The sequence below is a fragment of the Sander lucioperca genome, chromosome 9, assembly GCF_008315115.2.
Source record: "Sander lucioperca isolate FBNREF2018 chromosome 9, SLUC_FBN_1.2, whole genome shotgun sequence".
NCBI lineage: Eukaryota > Metazoa > Chordata > Actinopteri > Perciformes > Percidae > Sander > Sander lucioperca.
The window spans coordinates 7,630,559-7,655,608 of record NC_050181.1 but is presented as its reverse complement, the minus strand read 5'-3'; the positions used below and the strand labels follow the sequence as shown (position 1 = coordinate 7,655,608).

The 25,050-nt window shown below is 39.4% G+C and overlaps 1 protein-coding gene across 3 annotated transcripts; it reads left to right on the top strand.

Moving 5' to 3' along the window:
- Positions 1-315: 315 nt before the first annotated feature.
- myom1a (myomesin 1a (skelemin)) lies at positions 316-24,580 on the top strand. 3 transcript variants are annotated; one of them, XM_031293983.2, is made up of 38 exons: positions 316-487; positions 1,832-2,042; positions 6,092-6,232; positions 6,380-6,566; positions 6,672-6,829; positions 7,056-7,148; positions 7,318-7,406; positions 7,716-7,760; positions 9,364-9,525; positions 9,637-9,798; positions 10,379-10,520; positions 10,837-11,036; positions 11,126-11,182; positions 12,069-12,193; positions 12,442-12,625; positions 12,811-12,982; positions 14,506-14,627; positions 15,588-15,784; positions 16,041-16,167; positions 16,785-16,969; positions 17,151-17,265; positions 17,514-17,670; positions 17,814-17,920; positions 18,347-18,391; positions 18,635-18,771; positions 18,872-19,016; positions 19,291-19,350; positions 19,436-19,503; positions 19,631-19,756; positions 20,436-20,516; positions 20,789-20,876; positions 20,958-20,996; positions 21,218-21,323; positions 22,482-22,645; positions 22,751-22,787; positions 23,051-23,073; positions 23,509-23,564; positions 23,735-24,580. In XM_031293983.2, the coding sequence occupies exons 2-38, from the start codon at positions 1,885-1,887 to the stop codon at positions 24,002-24,004; spliced, it is 4,530 nt and encodes a 1,509-aa protein (XP_031149843.1). In that variant the 5' UTR covers positions 316-487; positions 1,832-1,884; the 3' UTR covers positions 24,005-24,580. The 3 variants fall into 3 exon arrangements, with proteins under 3 accessions (XP_031149843.1, XP_031149844.1, XP_031149845.1); XM_031293984.2 differs by lacking the exon at positions 20,436-20,516; XM_031293985.2 differs by lacking the exon at positions 1,832-2,042 and having other exon boundaries at positions 323-487.
- The last annotated feature ends 470 nt before the right edge of the window (positions 24,581-25,050 follow it).

Here is a 25,050-nt window from a genome sequence, read left to right as displayed (position 1 = left end):
TATAGTAGTTTGGCACGGTTTTGGTTCATGCTTTTGACCGCCGTCTGAACGATGACAGTTTGTTTGAAGTCATATTCTTTGCAACAATTTATGGCATCCAATTAAACAGGTAGCAGCCACTGAAGTACTGCAGTTTTTCTTCTATCAACTAGCCTACTACTGATTTACTAGACCTACGATTACACACCTAAAACCCCACATTTCCGCCTTAAGTGGCCTACCTACACCCCAGCACACAGCTGAGGGCCAGGCCCTCCTCATGGTCTCATGGTCTAAATTTAAAGCTGTCCCAGCCTTAAAAGGTCCTGACGGTGTCTTGTGCATTCTGCCGAGTGGCAGCATTATTTTTGTTCAGTGGACTGCCATCCTGTCCACTGCCCCTCACCCTGCTGCTTTGCCCAGATCTGGACTTGCTTTAGCTACTTTTGGAATAGCACACTCTTTCTCTTATTGTCAACTATTTTGGATTGGTAAATTCTTAATCGTGGTGAGTGATATATATATATATATATATTTATTTATTTTTTAAAAATTATTTATTAATATGTCTGTCTCTAATACCGAGTAATTGTTATTCTATCTTATGTCATTTGGTCATCTTTTGAAATCCTGAATCAGTAAGGCCTGAGACCTTCTTTTAACGACTTTATTGATTCTTTTGGTTTAAGAATGTGTTTGAATTCAGATATTTTTATTGTCCCTTATACTAACAAGGTTCGACACATTTTTAACTGTGGTGTCCTTGTAGATTAGACTGCATGTGTCATTGAAGTAAAATGTCATCCTAAAAGTAGAGCTAATCTATTCTATTAACTTTTGCTTAACCTTCAAAATTTGTATGACTCAGATCTTCTCTTTGTGCACTCTATGCCCTCATTGCTTACTGTCCAGTTTACTGTTAGTATCTCTTTACAATTAAAGAGTCACACAGTACACACTGCCTGCTGTAGGTGTTGCACATCAGAAAATAAATTTTTCTGTCTATTGTCATAAACTGTTGATCATATCGTATTGATCTATGGTTACATAATCATGGGCCTATGCCCAGTGGGAGCTGCTCATGTTTTCAAGCTGTATGACCTTCTACTAGAGTAGACTGATTGGTGAATCCACAGAAAATGCATCTGCAACAGTCTTGATAAACGATTAATTTAAGTCATTCTTTAGAACAAAAATTCAACAAATTCAGTTTCAAATGTGGATGTTTACTTGTTTTCTTGTTTTTTTTTAAGGCTATGCCAACTTTGGCTTTCGGATGTGAATGGTATTTTTTTAACTAGTTATATACCAAACGATTATTTGGTTAATCAACAAAGTAATCAGCAGCTTTAGTACCTAACAACAAAGTGTAATATATATTACTGTTATGTGTATTTTGAGTATATAGCCTATAGACTATTATTGATTCAAGCCTTAAATTAAGATATTCCCAAACACAAACTTTTCCCTTTGGATGTTCTCATCAGTCACTGGATTACATCACACAACACTTTGTTTTCCAGTTCATCATAAGTTTATCACTTTTATAATTCCACATGTGGAAGTGAATGTTCTCTAAACTCTCATGCAATCTGTAAAGACACAAAACCAACATGTAGAGTGTTGAGGAGAACAATGTTTATTACCTGCTGCTGCTTCATTCAACACAGTAGAAGTAGATCTTAACCAGAGCTAACGCTTTAACTGCTCACACAAAACAAAAATCATAACTCTGTCTTAACAACTTTACCATTACTTCACCATATCTACTCACCATCTCCTTCTCCTGCCCTAAAATAACAAAAAAATAACCAATTTAGTCTGTAATAATAACAATGAGATTGATTCACAGAGCTGGTTAAGTAAAGAACAGTCAACATATAAGTTGGCGGAGTGGCCCTCAGGATGTCAGGATCAGTACAAGTGACGCAGAAGCTGCAGCATCAGCAGCATCAGCAGCAGCAGCAGCAGCAGCAGCATCACTATGAGAGCAGCTGTCACCTAAGCACCAAGTCGTCTGTTAGCCAGCAGTCGTTCTCCACTTACAAGACCTCCAGCCGTCGGTAAGAGGATGTGAGGCGAAAGGTCCAAAATACTTATGAGATGGTTGATATTTGAAATATATATATATATATATATATATATATATATATATATATATATATATGTATGCAAAAATGAGGTTCTCTTAATGCAACCTACTACTTCATAACCTCGGACATGGTGAATGCATTCAAGCAGACCTCTTTCAAATATTCAACACTGTACTTTGGTATCTGGTGTGAATTGTGTTCAGCAGCATGGAGAGAGAAAACACGCAGCTCAAAGTGTGTTTTTATGTAGAGCAGGTGCTGTCCTTCCGCTGGTCTTCATCTGCCCATACAGTACATGATCATCTTTTAATGGTGTCAGGGTTTTGTATTTTTATAAGAACACGTATTGTTCTCCTTGAAGCTGTTGCAGAACAGCTCATTCATTTCAAGTCTTTTGGGCCAAGTTTCAAGTCAAGGCCCAAGTCTGCCTATCTGTATATGCAAATTACAAGTCAAGATACAAGTCTCTCAGGTCTCTAAATGCTCGCCAATAATACCGTATATATTTCTTTCAAAGCTCTGTTATTTATGTTTTTACAAAGCTTAATGCAAGTAATCTTTCTATTTCTATGCAAAGGCCTAATAATTGAATACTTAGTTGCACAATGATACAATATTATTGTTCCAGGATTTTACTGAATTGTTACTTAAGTCTGAGTTAAGTCCAAGTCTTGAGTCTGCTGGGCTGTTTGTAATGTTGTAACTATTAAATCTACGTAGCAATAGTATTGTGCTCATGTATTTATCAGAAAGGGCACTGCTTGATTATTAGTTGGTCAATATTGAAATCACGATTATTCAACACGATTACTCATTGACTTTTGGAAAGATCTTGCATTTATTGAGTTAAAAAACAGTGAAAACACCTTGAACTGTGAAATTTCCCTTATTACTTTTCCCACTATTTACTCTTTGAATTCCCCTTCAGAACAGAAGACAAAATAAGAGTTTACTTGTAAAATGTATTGTGCAAAATATGTTTTTTCATAATTACATTGTTTTTGTGATTGTTGGGAGCCAAAATCGCAATCAAAATTTGATTAATTGCACAGCCCTAAACAGCACATTATGTACATGTATCTCCGCCAAGGAGGTTATGTTTTTGGCCTTGGCTCGGTTTGTCAGTTTTGTCAGCAGGACTACAGGAAAACTACTGGCCAGATTTGAATGAATCCGAGGCGCATACACAAATCATTTTTCACTTTCGTTAACATTGCGAGATAGGGCATTTGTGCTGCATTCATCTGGTGCTGGAATAATCAGAAAAATGAGTTCCCCACTAGGAAAATTAACAGGCATTAACATTGTGAAATAGGGCACGCCTTGGTTGAGGTCTGCGCTCTCTAAGTGCCTTCTAGTTTACTTTAATTTGCACCATCTTAAGAGTAGTCTGAAGCTAAGCAGCTAAGTTTGTTTTCCATGATATGAACTTAAATATCTTTGGCTCTTGGACTGTTTATTGGACAAAATAAGAAATTTGAAGATGTTAACTTGTACACTGTACATGTTTCACTGCTTTCTTAGAGACCAAACAGTTGGTCGGTTAATCGAAAAAAATTATCATCAGATTAATCAACAATTTAAATAATTGTTTTAGAGAGATATAGGTTTCCTTACTCTTTCCAGCTTTTGCTTTATACCACAGGTCTGCTGCAGGAAGAAAGTGTGCAAAACTAAACATGTCACTAGAAATAATAGAGGTATAAACCACCTGTTTCGAATGTTATCACTCCATTGAATGGTATGGTGTTAACAAGTAGACTACTTCTATTATGTTTAGTCAGATTTTCATTTAAGTTCACTTGTATGTGAAATTCTGTTAGAATCAAATGAGGCTTGATCAAAGTAAAGTCTAGAGTAAGTGTAAGTGTGAAAGAAGCACTGTCTGTCAAACACCTTAGACTGATGTATATGTTCGTGGTACTCTTGTGAACATGGTCAGAGGTTCTAGGGCTTAGTGTGTGTGTTGGAACCATGAGAGCTTTCTAAACAGGTCAGGGAAGGAATTTCAGCTGTAGCGAATGGCTGCCAGATATATTCATGGACAGCCAAGCTATTTTTGTAGGCAGGACATGAGATGTTGCCATTAGGCCAACTGTAAAGACACTGTATTGAAGTCATGAAATTGTAAACGGTTGTACTTTGGCTTCCACGGACGTTTAATAGTTAATAGCTCTAGTATCCATCGTCAAGTTGACTGGTCAATGTTAGTCTCCTTTAAAGCAACACTAGAGAACTTTTCCCACTTTGGTCCCCCTACAGGTTGTCTCATTGGAACTACAGCTCGCGCTAGCCCGATCTGGCAAACTTGCATAATGTAATGTAATGGACAATTCCGCTTCCAACCTGTAGGGGGACCGAAGCAGGAAAAGTTCTCTAGTGTTGCTTTAAAAATGTGTAACTAGTCCTACATCTTGTTTCTGGTAGAAATAATAAATTGCATAAAAAGATTCCAGTTTTGTTATTTCAATCTTAAGATTGGCACATGCTTTAGCTTCTCAGACTGCTTTTATCAGCAGTCAAACTTTTTATACCATTGACTTTCTTACACACTGAACCAAATACTTCCTTTCAAAACACCTGGTGAGTCAGCAGTATAAATAACTTCTCGACACTGCAGCAAATCTTTTGTGAGACTGAGGTCTGTCTGTCTCTGCTGTGCTATTAGATCTTTCCAACGACTTGATCCCTCCTTGCCAGTATTGAATAGAGTTAATCAAAGCCATGTTATATCACTACTCCTCTAGGCCAAATGAATAGACTAGGACAGACTTGAAAGAGATTGAGTGAAAGCAGGGTTTTAAAATTAATCTTTATACCCTGCTGCATATCCACCAGTTTCGGCTCCATTTATAAACCCAGTGGACAATAAGGAGGCCTGAGAGGCTGATAGGTAAATGAGTCAGAGTATAATATGGGTCAAGAGTATAATATGGGTCAGTGTTCTTGAGGATGGACAGAAATGCATCTTCCATTTTTGAGTAACTGGACTACAGCATATTCTGAATGTGTCTTACAGCACACGTATTTAAAGTTTTATAAATGCAGAGAGGAAGTATGGTTCATGTTGAGTATTTTGGTCATCATTTTTATTTTCCACTGCAGCTTTGCAATCTTTCTGTTAGGCATGTTTTGTCTCATTTTTCATCATTACAAACAACTGTAGAAGTTACATTTAAATTAGTCCTCCTAGTTCAATTAACTACATGCAAGTGGGAAATACTGTCTGTCCTCCTTTTACAGATGCAATTTATCCAAACGTTCATCTTTAATTAATAATACTGAACCAGTTAGTAGTAATCAGTAATTAATATTGGAATTTAGTTTGTAGCACTTGTCTGCTATGGTTTAAGCAATAGAAAAGTTAGTTACAGGAAGGTGTATTCAATCAAAGGATAACAATGACATTATTTTTAGTGTCAACAAAAATATATCAGCCCCTGTGTATAGCCCTTCAGCCCCAAGCTTATTTGATACTACTGAACGAGGTCACAAATATATTGTTTAAATTTTAAATAAGGCTCAGTAATTTCCTAAAAAACGCAGGGCACTGTAGTTTGAAGCACATGTTACCCAAACAAGAATCAATAGTGGTTTTGTTGGGACTGTTTTCAGCTGTAGATTAATACACTTAAGTATTTACAGCAGAAGGACGGTGTATGTGGGATTGACTCAAAATAAACTATAGTGCCCATTTTCATGTCACCCAGTGTAACAGTATGGCTTACTTATGTGTTTTTAATAGTTTTGGTACAACAATGGAGGTCTATGGCACAAAGGAATAAACTATATCAGATCTTGGCTACACAGACAATACAAATAGTGGGATTAATTTGTTGATGGCAATCATGGGATTTATTAATAATAATAAAAAAAGAACATTATTAGCCCTATTCTTTAAGGTACAATGTGGCTTTTATGTAGAAAAGTGTACACCATAAACTCTGTGTGGAAATACCATATGATGCATGTTGGTGTATGTAGTGCAAGTGTTGTGATTGTTGTCTGTCACCTCTAAGCCTGCAGACCACTGTGAAGACAGAGAAGGGGAAGGAGGTGGTTAAACTGAGCCCGCTACCCAAGAGAGCCAAACGCACCTACCTGGCAATGGACACAGACAAGGAAGTTATCGGCTATGTCATTCCCGTATTTAGAGCCAGGTGAGTGAGGACACTGCAAAACGCTGTCTAAAGTTGAACATTGATGATGTACAATTGTATCGCAGTTAATGACACTAAATGAAATATTTTCATATTTCACTGTAAGTCTAAACTGCTCTCGCATGTTGGTGGTTTGTCGTGCACCAGTCATGAAGTTGTCCGTGGTCTGACGGAGGCCCAGGAGGAGGACGTTACTGAGGAGGGGATTAACTATGTGGCCATGAGGAACCTGTTTGTCAGGGAGGCCAGGGAGGCTATGGAGGTTAAAGTGGAGAAGAGAACAAGAACAACGCATATCAGGGAATCTGCCGAACGCATGGAACTAGGCAAGACGGTAATTTGCAATAACAAGGATGTGTCCATTTTCAAATAATCAAATTGTTCACATGAAATGCTCATGAGCTTTAAATGACAATCTGGCTCCACTCTCTTGCTATAGATGGAGGAGTGGGCAGAGTTCCGTAAGAAAATGAACCCAGACAGCCTGACACACCGTCCAGAGTTTATCGTAAAGCCCCGTGGACAGACTGTCTGGGAGGGCAAGACTGTCAAGCTGCACTGCACAGTGGCTGGATGGCCTAAACCCAGGATTGCCTGGTAAGACACACTCCAAGTTCACTGGTCCCCACCTTCTCTGAGTCACAAGAAAAAGAGGCCGATGAGATGCAATCAGTCATGTGTGTGTCATAGAGAAGTTTCCATCCAAAGCTCTCGTCATCTGCCAAATCTATTTTCCACTGTCTCAACATGAACACACACACTCCAATGCAATCACAGATTCTGAAGACAACGGTAAAAATAAAGTATTTCTGCTGTCTTCAAGGTACAAAAACAATGTGCTCATTGATGCCAAGGCTCACCCCGAGAAGTACGCAGTCGAGAGCAATTACAACATGCACTCCCTGGAGATCAAGAAGTAGGTAATCATTAAGCTCACACTACCCGGCCTCAGTGAGATTTCATGAGAAGCACCCAAAAATGCACATTAACCCCAAACTGAATATTTTATGTTGGAAATATTCTGCAGAGTGATGAATGCAAATGAGATGCAGGTAATTCACCATGTCTGCACGTTTTATTTTCAGCTGTGATTTCATCGACACTGCTCAGTATCACGTCTCTGCCCTCAACGTGAAAGGGGAAGTTTCCTCTGTGGCTACTATTGTTGTCAAAAGTAGGTAACCATTTTTTCTCGTCTGTCTTCTTTGCAGCTGCTGCTCTATCCTCCGGTTAGAGGTCAAAGTTTAAAGTAGAGGTTTAAATTAACACCACTGTAAACACAACATGTCCCAACTGTTCCAAATAGTTGTGTCAGGATGTGGTAGAACATGTTTGACTGAAGGAAAAGTCCTAAATCTCATGCTTAAACGAAAAATGATTTCTGTGTCCACAGTGTGGCATATTTTACTATTGTCAAATGTGTGTCACTTAAATCTCTTGTTATTGATGGAACACGGTTACTGAACAATATATTTCTCTGCAGGGTTCCAGGAGGGCAAGGAAGCAGGCCCACTCGATCCAAAACCACGTGAGTCACTTTAAATAATTATTTTTTGTTTTTAAGTGAAGCCATTTCAATTCACATTTCAAAGGGTAATTTAAAGTGCTCTACATTAGACATAAAATAATGCAAGTACAAACTAAAGCTGCACTAATCAAATGTTTATATTTATATAAACAATAGAAAAGCCATTGCTCATAGTTACAAACTCAGAGAACTCTCCAGTCACTCTCAGCTCTGCGGAGTGTTCTAGCGTCTTTTAGCTCATTTTGTTTATCAGCCCCATCTCCAGCCAAAGCAGGCAGCTGTTTTCAGAAAACAAGCTCTATAACGCACTATACACTACCTGCTCAACATCAAATGGCAGATGGACAAAGTTAGCGACTAGCAGCTGAACACAGTTAAGAATTTAGCAGTTAAAGAGACAGATATTTTTACTAAGGAGTTGGTGTAGATCAAAATCAGAGCTAAAGGGAGTGAATGTTGGACTTACACAAAAACACAGCTTCAAATGAATAATTATGTCTGCTACATCTGTAAAAAAACAACAACAAAAAAACACATTCACCATAAGGTATTTGTTAATTTTGTGTCTGCAACTTGCTGCGCTCCCCCAAAGTGTTCAACCAGTCAATTAATGCTAGTTCAATGTTTTCATAGCAGTGGGTTTAAAAAAACAATAATTAGGACAGCAGTTTATATTACAGAACATACATCAGGACGACATACATCTGGACATTTTCCACACATTTTTCCAAATTAAAGAACTTTGTATATTTTGTGAGAAGTAAAGTGTGCACACAAGAGCAAAGAAAAATATGTCAGGGGAGACTTGAGAGAAAATAGAATAAAGATCAAAGAGGTTTGCTAGAATAAAACATTACAGGCTCATTGATTAAAAACCTCCACAAAATCTGTCTGCAAGGGCCTTACATGTTTGACCCACTTTTTCCAGAATTTAATGAACACATTTTTCTGAAGACGGAAGAGAAAAAGTAATATTTTCTATAAAATACATTTCAATTACTATATCTATCCACTCCTGTATTGTGGGGGGTATATATATATATATATATATATATATATATAGATAGATAGATAGATAGATAGATAGATAGATAGATAGATAGAGAGATTGATTCATCAGGATGCCTTGCCGGAAAATCAACATTTCCTACAAACTAATGTGAAAAATTGCAGGGGCAGATCAGTGTTAAGTAAGCTTTTTAGTGCTTTGTGAAACTCTGCCCAGAAAGGTTTTATCACCCGATGCTGCCAGTGATTGGCTTCATGAAACCCACACTGTCTCCAACATTTGGCGTCCCCTCCAGCAAAATGTGGTGTTTTATATAGCACTTTTCTAGTCTTAAGGACTACTCAAAGAGCTTTTACATAGTACAGGAACCATTCACCTGCTCATCAGATAAACACTCACACATATTTACACTCCGATGGAGGCAGCATCGGGGGCAACTAGGGGTTCAGTGTCTTGCCCAAGGACACTTTGACATGGGACTGCAGGGCCAGGGATCGAACTACCAATCTTCCGATTGGCAGGCGACCACTCTACCACTGAGCCAAAGCCGCCCCCAATAGTAATGTTTTTAATTTCTTTATTTTTCATCTGCAGATGGTTTCTGCGCTGAGCATGGTGTCACCTTTGAAACAACCATCATTGACAAATTTGAAGTGGCTTTTGGCCGTGAAGGCGAGACATTGAGTCTGGGCTGCACTGTCATCGTTTATCCCACCGTGAAAAAATACCAGCCTGAAGTCGTCTGGTACAGAAACTGTAAGTAGAAAAATGAATTTTAAACACTACACTACATGTAACATGAAATGTTTTATTTAATCCACTATATGTATCCAATTACATGTCTTTTCATTTTGACTTCCCTATCAGCTGTCCCCTTGAAGCCCTCTAAATGGGTACACACACACTGGTCTGGCGAACGTGCCACAGTAACACTTGTCCACCTCAACAAGGAAGATGAGGGCATGTACACCCTGCGCGTCAACACCAAATCTGGCTTTGACACCTACTCTGCTTATGTGTTTGTCAGAGGTAAGGTGCCCGATCGATATTTCACCTAAGCTGATTTCATTACAAGAGGGGCTCTTGTAATTTAGCTTTTTAGTTTTGTATTACATTGGAAATGTAATGAATCTGCTGTATAAAGCCATTTACCCTCAAGTCTGTGTTGAATTGTACAGTTTCGAACAACACAACAATGTTACGTAAAAAGTAAAGCAACCTATTACAGATCACACACACACAGACCCGGTAGGAAACCATTCAATTCTGCGGTGTCTTTAAGTGACACAACACTCTCTCTGAGGTGTTTGGTTTCCACTGAGGTATGTTGCTTCTATATTTGTCTGCATGTCGGAAAGGTCGCCACAAAGAGTGTGATCTGAAGTAACAATCAGTGGGTTTATGCATAAGAGGGAATTATTGATATTCCCTTTAATGTTATCAAGACATAAACTAATCTATCATACAGTACTGCCACACATGCTGTCCTGTAAAGGTGTAAGAAGGTCAGAAAATGGAAACTGAGTATGTAATGGAGATCAGCCTGATTTAGAAATAGCAACACTCACAAGTGCGTGCCTTCTTAGATATGTGCGTTTTGCTATGCCAGATGCCGATGTGGAGGTGGAGGGGGTTCCTGTGGCCCCCCTGGATGTGCGCTGTCATGATGCCAACAAGGACTATGTGGTGGTGACCTGGAAGCAGCCAGCGGTGGAGGGCAGCAGCTCCATCCTGGGATACTACATTGACAGGTTGGGCAGCCCACTCTTTCTTTTATTATGTACATTGTTTAATGGAGAAATTATTATTCAGTTTCATCTGATTTACAGTAAAACGGGTCTTATTTATGCTGTTTCTGTATAGAATAACTTATTCTGCAGGCACATTTCACTAGCCCAAATTCCTCCTATATTTCCACCAAATTGCCATCTTGACAGATAAATGTCCCCTTCCAGAAAACACCCACATATATCCCTACCTGTCTACTGTAGCTGTCAATCAGTCACTGTGAATTACAATGTTGCTTGTGATGTTCACAAATCTAATTTATATGTGTTTTCTGTGCAGGTGCGAGGTGGGCACTCACCACTGGGCTCAGTGTAATGACTCCCCAGTGAAGTATGCGCGCTTCCCTGTCACAGGACTGGTTGAGGGGCGTTCTTACATCTTTAGGGTGCGGGCCTTGAACAAGGAAGGAGTCAGCCGTCCGTCCCGTGTCTCCGAGGCCGTGGTTGCCATGGATCCCTCCGACAGAGCCCGTCTACGAGGTGAGAGACACACCATAGTCCTGCTGACATACTGCAACAAAGCCAACAACTGCACTTTTGTCATGTATTTCTTTTACTTTTCTAAACAGCTGGCCCCTCAGCTCCTTTTACTGGGATGATCAAGTTTACAGAGGAGGATCCCACTGGTATGACAGCTTCAAACTCTGTTATTTCGATTACAGAAGGAAAGAAATCATTAAGGTGTCATAATGTTAGAATTAACAGGGGGGGATGGCCCAACTGGAGTACCCTAGTGATGAGAAGACCGGTTGTTTAAGTAACCCTCTATATAAGCTATAGTTTAAAGATTATTATAGATCCAAGACGAAACTGACTGCCCCACAGACAGTGCCATGCATTTATCAATACACAGCACAGTTAGGCTACTGATATTTCAGAGCGATGGTCGGGTCATAGATTCTAACTTACATAAACCTCAGTCAGAGAAAGTATAATATATGATATTATTATATCAGGCAGACTAACATATCCAATAAACAACCCCTCTGCCCCTGCACTCTCTCTGCTACTTGGGATGGATAGGGGGGACGGCAAGTTAACAAGGGGTCATTTTGTTACCAAGGGGATGCCCTCACCCCACCTTACATCACTTACTACGTGTAGGGCTGGGTATCGAAACCTCAATACCTTCTATGTACTGTCTGAAATTTGTCTGTAGTATGTAAAAACTGTCAAGTATGAAAAGCTGGTATTAAATGTCTGGTCAGATTTTTTGTCTAGTTTATTGATTCTTTAAATGGATTTCCTGTCCTAAATCACGAAAGGCTGTATTTTCTTCAGGCAAAGTTCTGTGATGGTTGCTTGTGCTGAGTGAAATGTTAAACACTGTTTATTTGAGAACTTTGGCATATTTTGTTAAATGGAAAAAAAAAAATGTTTTTATAGAAAAACGTGATTGTAATCCTCAAAATAAATACTGTTCAAGTATCAGTATTGAACATTTTCAAATGATAACCAGCCCAAGTGACTTTAAGTGCACCTAGTTGAAGTCACTTCCTCTTGACTCCTCAGTGGGTGTTGTCCCCGGAGAACCCTGTGATGTTGTGGTTACCGAGGCAACCAAGAGCTACGTGGTGCTTGCCTGGAAGCCTCCAGTTCAAAGGGGTCATGAAGGAGTCATGTATTACATTGAGAAGGTAAAGAGAAATGCTAGACACATGCAACCAGTGACGAGGAGTGGCCACTTGCAAGCACACATTGTCTCATTTTAAGCCACAAGCCAGATGGAACCAGTGCTTTAAGAAATACCTATGGCCTCTTGTAGGTTATTGTACTTATACATGAAGACTATAGCATGGAGGTCTAAACACCTTATTACCTTTCCTTTAGATACTGTACAGTGTTATCTACTATTGACATGTCACTGGCTCTCTGTCGACCACAGTGTATTTCAGGGACAGACATCTGGCAGAGGGTGAACACTGGTATGCCAGTCAAGTCTCCCCGCTTTGCCCTGTTTGACCTGGCAGAGGGGAAATCTTACAGCTTCCGTGTGCGCTGCTGCAACTCCGCTGGCGTTGGCGAAGCCTCTGTATCCACAGGAGAGATCACGGTCGGTGATAAACTGGGTGAGTCGGCAAGACCTGCATTTATATTATGTACAGGTGTTACAGTTCATGATATCACTGGTTTATTGTCCAGCCGTATTCCTTCATTAGTAAATTTAATCCCAATCCATTATATTCCCTTTCTGCTCACTGTAATTACTTACTTCCTGTCCTTAATATTTTCATACAAACCTCTTTCTTAACAGAACTGCCCTCAGCTCCAGGCAATCCAGTGGCCACCAGGAACACTGACACCTCAGTGGTGGTCATCTGGGGGGCCTCTCAGGTCAAACACCTGGTCGGCTACTATATTGAATATACCGTGGTGGGCACTGATAAGTGGATGCCTTGTAACAACAAACCTGTCAAGCAGACCAGGTAGATACAGTTGAAGATAATTCTGGCTTCATGAATTCAGAAGTCGTTAAGTACGGAAGCACATTGCATTCACAAAAGAAAAACAAAGTTGGAAACCTTATCCCGTAAATTACTATCTCATAATTAGGAGAAAAAAACGTTAAGCTATAGTTATCAATCGTCGCTAACCTAGGCTACAGGATAAAACAATGGGCAATGATGCGTTTAATCTGCTTTTATTTACTTATATATCTTTTATATATATCTTATACGAGATCTGATCTCGTAATTACAAGATCTTTTCTCTGATTATGAGATAGTAACTCATAATTACGAGATATGGTGTCTAAATCTCTTTTTTCTTTTGTGAATGCAATGCGCTTCCTTAAGTGTTTAAAAAGATGAATTGATTGCAAAAGTACATTACCACAATTTACTCATTTCTTGTTGTTGTTCTACTGGTTGCAATATATTTGGTGTTCAAATGTGATAACTGCAAACTGAAAGTGCAAAGATGGTAGCCTGGTTGACACCAGACCCTTCTCAGTTGTAACTGAGAGTGGGTCTGGGCAAGCTTCATTCACAGCTCATTTCAAGGGGCGTCACCAATGGTCACCGCTCAAATGCCTCTGGGCGCAATTGGCTAGTCCTTCAACCAATCAGACCAACGATCCGGGTGACGTAGCAGCTACAGTGGCATCAACAGGTTGCTGCGCTTCGGTGGCGCTGCTTGCCGTCTCTGCGCTATCGTCATCGTGTAAAGCCCGCCTCAACGGTTGTGATTGGTGCCTCGATTCGGAAAAATTGGAAATGGGCTTGAATGGGCTCTTGGCCAGACTGACTTGCAGAGCAAATCTCAAATTTGCTGAAAGTTTGTCAGGGTTTTCCCAGTCTACAAAGATGGAATACTGGTTGAAAAAATAAATGTCACTGACGTGCAGTCCATCACCCAAATGTTTAGCAGGCTAACTAGTTTTAGCTTGCCTACAGTAGATGTACCAGAATTTTAAGCAAGACTGTGTAACTTTTGCTTAATAGTGCTAGGTGACAAGTGAATTATGGGGTAATGAAAAATGTAGTGTAGAGAAGAGTCTTAAAGTCAGCAAACTGAAGCCAGTAATGTCAGTTACACAACAATATTTACAAATATTAGCTTACATTAGCTAACATTAGCGACCATAAGCTACTGGTCATACCAGACCAAAGATGGTTGTAGTTAGCAACTAAACCCCTGAGTGTATTATATTAAGCAGTGGGTGTCTTTTATTGTTTATCAATTAATCTTTTCATTTGTGAGAGGAACAATTATTTATATATTTAAAATTTACAAAGTCTTGCTTAGAAAGTCAAGGTTGGTTAGCTTAGCTACTTTGGCTATCAATTTTCAGAGGAAACAGCAAGGAACTAATGCTTCATAAACTAACTATAAGTCTAATCTTTGTTGTGTTAAGATTGCAAATCTTACTAGTTCTTAGTCCTTATATTGATTAAATCAAAGCGTTATGGTAATATGACTCTTCACACTTTTGTCTACTGTTTCATAGGTTTGTGTGCCACGGCCTGACTACCGGAACAAACTGCGTGTTTAGGGTCAAGGCAGTCAACGCTGCAGGTTACAGCCAGAGCTCCCCCGATTCTGATGCTGTGGTTGTGCAGGCTGCCATCTGTGAGTATCCTCACAACTCGTCTTCCTTATTCACTTTGCCTAATTCACTTTGTCTAAGGCATTTAAGCCCTACTCTCTCCTTCCGCGCCTCCCAGCTATTTAAACATTTATTTATCCAGGGAATGATTGCTGAGAATATACACGCAACAAAACAGTTACACACATGACCTCTGAACTCATCTTTTTTCATGAACCATGTTAACTCATCATCATCACTTTTTCCTTTTCCTAATCAAAAATCTGTAATCAATATTCTTTCTCAGTTACTTTATACATCTTTCATTCCCAAAGATTTTGTTGTGATACAGTTAGCTGCCCAAATATCTTCTCTTTTTCTTGTATATCTTGATTTTTATGAATGCAAGTGGCACATGTTTATATGTGACTGCTGGTTGATATATGTGCATGTGCCTGTCTGACATACTCATAACTAACACTGGATTTTGTCATTTTGCTGTTTCCCATTGCTTCATTTATTAATAACAAAGTAGATAATGTTCTAATAATGCTTCTGTTGTATGCAGGTATTGATTTCTGTATTCAATTGTTTTTGCTTGAGTTCTGTTTTGCTCTTTGCCAAGGTGAAGACTAAAACATTGTTTTCTTAAAGAGCATGCACAATGAGAGCCTCGTCTGGCTTTCGGAGATTTTCGTAGCGTGAAAGTTATCCTGCTTCTGGCCTTGAGTGTAAGTACTTTATTCATTACAGTGACCCTAAAAAAGTGTGTTGCCTGTGTGTCCCAAGCATGTAGCATGTTGACTAATGACAATTACGATCTATGCAATATTTGGCTAATGCCAGGCCATCTTGATGAGATTATGTATCGGACTGAATTTTTCATGAAAGGGGAAACAAACAAATAGGGGCTGAATATCTGAAAATTATCTTCTTTAACACACGTATTCACTTCAATTTGTCTTAAAAAAAATGTTGACCAACTTATTTACTTTTCTTTGCAGCCGTCCCGGGAAAGCCCACTGGTGTGAGCCTGGTGGAGGCTGTAAAGGACTACATGGTGCTGTTCTGGACTGCGCCTGCTAGCACTGGAGGAGCCGATATCAGGGGATATTTTGTGGACTACAGGACCGTGAAGGGAGACGTTGTTGGAAAATGGCATGAAATGAACCACAAGGCTTTGACTACTACCTCCTATAAAGTAAGTTATTTTATTTCAAGCCATTGACCAAATTTCCAATGAATTTGTTTTGGCTTTTCTATGAATGGAGGAGTGATTATCAGTCGCAATGTCCAGTGCCATCATTCACTGCATTTTTCAAGTTTCAGTTTGTAGTTTAGCATTTTTCAAGTTTCAGTTTGTAGTTTATTTACTATCAGTCAAGTTTGTAGTTTATTTGCCAGCCCTAAAAAGGTATTTTAATCATTTCTCATTCTCTGCATTGTTTCTCTGTTAGGCTGAAAACCTGAAGGAGAACGTCTTCTACCAGTTCCAGGTCCGCGCTATGAACATGGCCGGCGTGAGTAAAGCCTCTCTGGCCAGTGCAGCTCTGGAGTGCAAGGAGTGGACCATTACTGTGGCAGGTATGAGGGACAATATGCTCACCAAAACTGGGCCAGTAGATATTAGAGAGGAAACAATTAGATGATTATTTGACAACTGTTCATGGTCAATTAATCATTGCAGCTGTTCTCAAAATGCCAAACATGATCAGCTTTTTAATTGTTAGAATGTAATTATTTCCCTTGTGTGATAGTAAACTGAATCTTTTGGCTTTGGACTGATGGTTGGACATAACAAGCAATTTGAAGACGTCACCTTGGGCTTTTCTTTTTACTTTTACTAACATTTTATATACCAAACAAGCCAAAAAAGTAGAGACAGTTACCTCACTTTGTATATTTTCCACAATGCATTTCAGATAGGTAACCTATTCATGGGATCATCAGAATACAATACATACATATTTTGTGCTATGCCAAAATGCACAATACAGTGTGTTTTAAATACTAATACAATTTAAATACATCTTAAAATATATCAATTTTTTTTTACTGAATTTCTATTCCTTTTTCAAAACTGTAGTGTAAATATTTGTCAAATATATTATTTTCTTTTTGTTTTAACACCAGTTACAGTTTGTTTGAGATTCCAAAATGATTTCCCACATCGTTCAAACTATCGCTATTTATCCTCCAAGGTGCTCCTGTTGGTCTTCATGTGCTGGAGGTCCGTGACACCTCTGTCGTGGTCCTGTGGGAGCCACCTGCATTTAATGGCCGCACTCCTGTCAATGGCTACTATTTGGATGTCAAGAAGGCCTCTGCTGGAGAGGAAGGCTGGAAGGCTGCTCATGAGAAGGCCAACAAGATGAAATACATGAAGGTCATTAGGATGAATAGATAGTTTAATTGGATCTGTGTGTGGTTATTCTTTAGCTGAGATGTGATGGTCAAATTTGAGTTTTATCACGTGTGTGTGCGTGCGTGCGTGCGTGCGTGTGTGAAATAATGACGACCGTGTTCTCTAACTGTCTCTCCCTTCGACTCCTCACGTGCTGGCTCAGGTGACAGGGCTGAAGGCTGGTACATCCTACGTCTTCCGTGTGCGTGCTCAAAATCTTGCTGGAGTTGGAAAGCCCTCAGCAGTCTTAGGTCCAATCCTGGCCCAGACTCACCCTGGTGAGTGTGATTGTTATGTAACTCACACATTCCGTTGCATAGTGTTCCTACGCAGTTCTGAAAAATTAGGGGAAATGGCTAATTCTCAATACTGATAGGTGAATTAGCTTTTTATATATCTCTAATCTGACTGTCATATCTTATATTTTATCATTTGCTACTGTAATGAATGTAATCATGAGAATCAGGAGCTGAAATCTGCCAATGATGCGCGCACACACTGTAACCATTTACTCTCCTTTCCTCAGGCACCAAAGAGATTTATGTGGATGTCGATGATGATGGTGTGATCTCTATGATCTTTGAGTGCTCTGAAATGAAGGAGGGCTCTGAGTTTGTTTGGTCCAAGAATTACCAGACTATAACAGACACCTCTCGCTTGACTATTATCACTGAGCAGGGCAAGTAAGTATCCTTTGTGCCCAATTTCTCATGCAACGTCCAGGGACCAAATTTACTCTCTTGCTCTTATTCCAGGCTTGTGTGCAAATGCAAAAGTTCTTCCTCTTTCCTCATACCTTGTTGTCCCCACATGTCCTCATCCCCAGGTCCAGAGCTATCTTCAACAGTCCCTCCCTGGAGGATCTGGGCATATTCTCCTGTGTGGTCACCAACACTGACGGCATCTCCTCCAGCTACACACTCACTGAGGAGGGTGAGTCAGCCCACAGTCTTGGTATCTCTGCTCCTGTGCACCTGAAACTTGATCCACTTGTCATTTGTTTGGGTGACGTAAGAGCTAAAGGTGTGAGGAGGGCTTGATGGACTGTGTATACTCCTGTCTCTGTTATCCTCTTTCAACAGCTGCATCAAATTGACCTCTGTTACACTCTGGTGTGTGTTTGTCTGGAAGGTTTTCTTAACTTATTCAGTGCTGTTTGTCAAAGTTGTTGTCACATCCAAAGTTGTACTTGACATGGAGTATTTTTGTCAGCATTAATAATGTGCTTTTCTAAGATACTGTCAAATAGAAAAAAAACAGTAAAACTAGTAGTGGAGGAGTTGATGCTGAAGGGTGTGACATTCACCTATTTTCATCTATTTTGCTGCTGCTTCTGTTGTTGTTGTTGTTACTTGACAGGTCTCAAGCGTCTTCTGGACATCAGCCATGACCACAAGTTCCCTGGTGAATATCCAACCACATCACATACAGTATACTGTTAATACCACATTTTCTTTTTCACTTATCAGTACCTTAGATTTTATTTATCAAGTGCAGATACTGTTTTAGATATAGTTTGGGAATTAGAATAACCATCACTTTACTCAACAAATAGAAACACAGGTTTGTCTTGGAAGTTATAGTTAGCATGCAACTGTTACTTTACATAGCTTCAACAAGAGCTTACAAAAATGTGGTTTTCTCCAGTTATTCCCTTTAAGAGTGAAATGGCCATGGACTTGCTCGAGAAGGGTCGCGTGCGATTCTGGACTCAGGTGGAGAAATGCACTTCCGCCTGCCAAGTGGAGTATATCTTTAATGATGTCATCATTACTGAGGGACAGGTAGGAATCAGTACTTGTCGTCCTGTGAGTCCACTTCTATTTTGGATCGTCTTCCACAAACTGATCTTGTCTGGGTTTCTCTACATCTTTTTGCTTCCAGAAATACACAATGAACTTTGACAAGTCCACCGGCATCATTGAAATGTTCATGGACTCTCTGGAGATCACAGATGAGGGAACGTTCACCTTTAACCTGGTGGATGGCAAGGCTAAGGGTACAACCAGTCTGGTGCTCATTGGAGATGGTAAGGCAGATTTTACTTCCATGTTGATGTTATGCATTAGATTTGTCATTATATAAGTTTGAATTGTGTATATGGAATTGACATCCCCAACCATCATATAATCAACCATAATTACATCATTACTTTTGAAGCCTACACACTTAAAGCCTTCATTTACTGGGTGTATTGCATTTGCTGCAGTTAAAGTATTTGTCCATTGAGGGGCAGCAGAAGACAACGTTTCCTTACTGTCATGTCTGTTAGCTGATTTTCCGATGCACTTTTTGCTATCCAGAGTTCAGGGAGCTTCAAAAGAAATCCGAATTTGAAAGGGCAGAATGGGTCAGGAAACAAGGTAAGGGATCTTACTTTTCCATTACATAAGTTTTACACTAATTACACAAGTATGTTTCGATAATTATTTCATTGACCATCCACAGGTCCTCACTTTGTCGAGTACCTCGACTTCACTGTTACTCCAGAATGTAATGTGCTGTTGAAATGCAAGGTAATAAAAGTGACTGTAAATATTTGTACTGTTGTCAATTATTTTCTTTTTTAAAAGAAGGAGCATTACAACTGGTTGCAATTTAGGTGACAACGCTGAATCCCATCTCTCTTCTTACGCTCTACAGATAGGAAATGTCAGACCAGAAACTGAGATCACCTGGTCTAAGGACAGCATTGAGATTGCAGAGGATGATGAGGACGCTCAGAAAATTGAGAGAAAGGACGTGGATCTGACCTTTAATATCGGAAAGGTCAGCCCATTAGACAGAGGCCATACTGTACATTGGGAAGAGTTGTGAGCTTATGAGTAAAGGGCTAAAAGCGATGCTTCCGATGCAGCTGATGCTTCAATCGTAGACCTAGACTAGATGCTACGCTGCCAACCATCCCTCTCTGACACACAGAATCATAAATTTAAAAAATATTCACATTCCCGAGTGCTGCTGGAGTCAGCACGTCAGCATGTCGTATTTGGGAATCAGAATAAAACACATTGGGTACAACTGACTCCCTATTTTGGAGCTTTTACTTTTAATTATTATTCTGATATTATATATTTTGATATTATACACGTATAGGTCATGCTTTTCAACATCTATGCCCATATAGTGTAAATACATTATATGGTGCATCTGTGTGATTAATTCATACACTTCATTTCTAACACTATATTCAATTTAACTTCTCTGGCCAATTTACTCAAACATTTTAAAGCTGTCCTTTTTTAATGATATCCATGTGGTCTGTCAGACAGCGTTGGTGCCAATTAAGTTAAATTGATGTTTCAAGGTACCTGTACATTGAAACTGTATAAACATTACTCATAAAGAGAGGGTTGGTGTCATTGCATGAGCTAAGGAGAGGCGGCTTGTCCATCGCCACTCCTGTCAATCGCACTTAAATTAACTGGCTTATCTGTCTAATTCACAGTGGGTTATTAAGCAGGAGAAACCGAAAGAAAAAGGAAAAAAGCCAACTGCAGAGGACGTTCCCCCACCACCAAGACCCAAAGTCTGGACATAATCGTTGCTGCCATAAGTTGACGCCTATAATTTCTCCATGTGTCCTCCTCGTCTTACTGTTTTCATGTTTTCATTTTAACGCCTGCAGCATCCCGGGCAGGAGAAAAGCTTGGCTTTTCTGCTTAGTTGGTCTCTGTCTGGCTGTTCTACTGTCTTATTATCTGTCCCACTCCCAACATACTGTATTCCCCTCTGTTTGATTTAGGAGGGAATTATTTGCTGTCTCAAGGATACTAAACCTGCTTTTACTTCAAACTCTAGATCTCCAAGGCGGATGCAGGTATTTACGAGGTCTTCCTGAGGGACGACAGAGGCAAAGATAAGAGCACCTTCAATCTGACAGATGCAGGTAAAGTCTGTGAGTGAAAAAGTGGGAATCAGTCTTGAAAAAAAGTATTATAATAATTGCTGTTATCATCCTTTTTCCCAGGATACCAAGCTGTAATGAATGAGCTGTTCAGGGTTATTGGTGAGTCATTTAACTTCGCACTTACCAAGCAGTGATGAAGCACCACACACTAGAAAAGCACTGAAAGAAGCAGAATGTGCACATTTACAGTTTTTTTTCCCACTCCATGAAATATTAACAAGTAGAGACTGAAATATTTTATGCAGTATTATATACCATTAATCCATATGGTTTCTATTGGATGTAGATAAACACCTGCCTTTTTATTCTTTTCCCTCCAGCCAACTCCTCCTCTGAAATCACAGTCGTCAGTACTGAACATGGCATCATCCTCTCCTCTATGGTCACATATTACAATGAGGAACTGCGTGTTGGTTGGCTCCAAAAGTATGTAAAATCAACCTTATTCACATACATATTTGACATCCTTTTTTTTTTATCTCCTGTCTGGCAAACAAGTGCACTTCCGCTGAACCAATATAAACACAACCATTTTAAACTGTGTAGCTTAATGCTGATGAAACCAAACTTGGATCCTGAATTTGTGTGTGGTGTCCATGCGCTGGATAATGAAATATGCTGTATCTACACTATGTGAAATATTTTCACCGGTGTTATAAAATATTAGTTTTACTTGACTTTTTTATTGGTTTATTTATCATGTACAAAACAGATTAATATAATGAAAGTGTATCAGATTTGGCAAAAGAAATGCAAATTTTCACCTGCAGTCCTTGGATAAGTTGATGTTATACATTAAAGTAAAACAACAAGACGAACAAAAATGAGACAAAACAACATCAAAGCACATTTACAGTAGGATACAGCATCAGAGAAAGCAAACCTAGTAAAAACAATTACAAAACAGACATATACAAGCACATACATACGACAGTCAGAACTTAACATCACAAAGGACTAAAACGTATTCTTATAAGCAAATACGCATTAGCAAAAAATATATCACAAAAGATATGAAATATCATGTTGGCGTTGTTGTTTCTCCAACAGTCAATTTTTCAGCTTTCTAGCAAAAGAAACACAGGTTTTAAGTCTCTTTCAAATCAGTTGGAAGTCTTTTCCAGCCATGTGATGCTCGGAAAAGAAAAGGCTTCAAAGGTTGCATGTACTATATATGATCTCAATAGGCTTTAGGGTGGTTTTACATGTCTGTGACCAATAAGTAAAGCAATATATGTAATATGAGGGAGACTCATTGCATTCACAAATATATTTTTCGCTTCCCTAGTTAAATAGTTTCTGATTACTAATATTGCACAGTAAGAAAGTGTTTAAATTGGACTACTTCCGATAAATTACATGAAAAAAATCCACAGAAGGGGGCTAAATCTCACCAACTGGTAGTGATACAGGCCACGTGTATCAGATATCTCATTTTGGTATAATACAAGGATGATTGTGCGGATTTTCAGTGTCAGTGGCAATTACTGCTTTCCTGTCTGAATCTGGCTTTTCAGTGTACTTGATACTTTCAGTAAACAGTCCAATGTCAATTGATCTCTATGCGCCCCATTTCTCCATTAGAGATGCTAAGATTGCCGCCTCAGAGAGAGTTAAGTCTGGAGTCACAGGAGAGCAGCTTTGGCTTAAAATCAATGAGCCCACTGAGAAGGACAAGGGCAAATACACCATGGACATCTTTGATGGCAAGGACGGTGTAAAGAGAGTCTTTGATCTGACTGGCAAGGGTGAGTGAAACTTTAAAGAAAATGCTTCAGATTGCTTTATGCTGATGCTTTAGCTATTTTTTAATGTAACTATTATTAATAATACGTTTATCGTTTCTGGTGCAGCATGGGAAGAGGCATTTGAAGAATTCCAAAGGCTCAAGTAAGTAAACAAACTTGATCTGACTCGATCTTTCTACTGTGAATTTCTGTTTGAAGAGGATGGTTACACAAATAAATACTAACAGTCATCACAAACTTAAAATAGACTATGACTAGAATATGTACTTTGTAAACCCTTTCAGAAGCACTCAAAATACATTTCCTCAAATTGTATAGCTTCAGGGGGAAAATGTTGGCCACTGTTCTGCCCTGATATTCCATTCTAGGATGCTTCTGACAATGTCTATTTCCTTCCTTACACAGGGCGGCAGCAATCGCAGAGAGAAGTAAGTGGTTATTTATTCTTTGGTTTCTCCCAAGAGACATGGCTCTATGACATTATGTAACATTTTTCTAGCTGTAGAGGCTATTTCAATTTTAATAGAATTTTATAGTGTGGTTCAGTGGAATTGAAGATACATGAGTGTATTGGCCATCATAATAACTAGATCTCATTCATGGAAAATGGTTTTCCAGAAAATGAAATGGCTATATTTCTGCAATGTGGAATTGAAGAAAAGACATTTCCAGCCAAAGCATATTTAAAATGTCATTTGTGCAATAGAGTTAAAAATATTGTGTGTTTTATGAAGGATGGTTCAACAGTTCAATAGTCAGTGTCGGGTAATAATACATTGTCAACAGGAAAATTCTACACAGCTTGACTGGCTGACTGATGGTTGACATTTGCATCTTGGCTCATTATTGTATTTCTTGTTTAGATCGCGCTCGTGTTGTTGGAGGCTTGCCAGATGTGGTTGCGATCCAAGAGGGCAAGGTAAATAAATTAGATATTCAGTGTGTTAATACACTGTCTTAAACTCTCTGTCTCACCTTCCTCTTTTTTTAATATTGTCTCATGTCGGCGTGTCTCTTCCCTCTTTACTCTGTGGAATCCACATTTGTATGACAGACATCAAACCCCTGCAATCTTCTTTTTCTCTTTAGTCCCTGAACCTGACTGGCAATGTCTGGGGCGAGCCGGTACCTGAGGTAAGCTGGACGAAGAACGATAGAGAGCTGGTATCTGACGAGCGCTACAAACTCAAGTTCGAGCACGGCAAGTTTGCCAGCATCACAATCGCCGCCGTCACCACGACTGACTCAGGCAAATACGCCCTCCTGGTCAAGAACAAGTACGGCACAGAAGCTGGCGAGTTCACCGTCAGTGTCTACAACCCAGAAGAGGAGGAGAACAAGGAGGAGAAGAAAGGCTAAAGGATGATGCAGTGTAATGAAATAAAGCAAAAAAGATGAACGACTGGGCTATCTCCAAAGCATTTTACCCCCGGCACATGCCGGTGCACTTAGCAGTTTAAATAAATGATTAATACAGCTGCTTCCTCCTGCGTCTTTATGTGCTGGGCTAAAGAGCTTTGGGCATCGCTTGTCGAGGAAGCAAACAATTAATGTGATAGCGAGAGGATAATTGTGTGCTTGTAGTTGCTTGACAAGTCTTCTATCACTTCTGATTGCTATCAGCAGTAAATGTGATGTTTAATCATGGGAGGTGGTTGATCTGTCATTAATCTTTGTTTTAGCAATGAAGGCCAGCAAGATTAAGGTTTTTTTTTTATTACTATTATTACATTTGGAAAACCTTGAACCTGTGAAACCAAGTTATGCCTGAGGTTTATTCACTGTAAAAAGAAATAAAGGGAAAAAACCCTGATGTAATGACCTTCCCACCAGCTATTTGCTGTGTTGTGTGGCACTGGAAAATGTGTCAGTAGATATGTCCCATGCTCCACGGATTAGAGCTCTTGGTGTCTATTTATAAACAGCTATTATATTTACATTGTACTGTGTGCATGTATATTATGTGCCGTACTCTTTGGAAGTGTCAGTCATTACAACAGTTTGTAGGAAAGGTTGAGCAGGTAAACTCAGATTTTGCGTATAGTGTGACAGCACAACAATTGAAACTGGTTCATTCAAGGTGTCTCACGCAGCCTACAAAGCTGTGTGCATAGTATACATGCATAACTTGCATGCTTTTGGAGATCTTTCAACAGAACTTGTCATGTGAGCACCAGACACTGTTAGAGAAATGTGTTTAAAGTGGGGGGGAATGTTGTATTTCAAGAAGACAGATAAACAGCCCTGTAGCAGTGTGAGGCATTAGCAAAACGGTCTGTTTTCTCTTCAAGGCACTCCTTGTAATAAATGTGCACATCTTCAGAGAGGTTTCCATTATCTCCCATAACAGTTAATACATTAAAAAAATACCTTCATTCGAGTTCAATAATTTGATTTGCAACAAG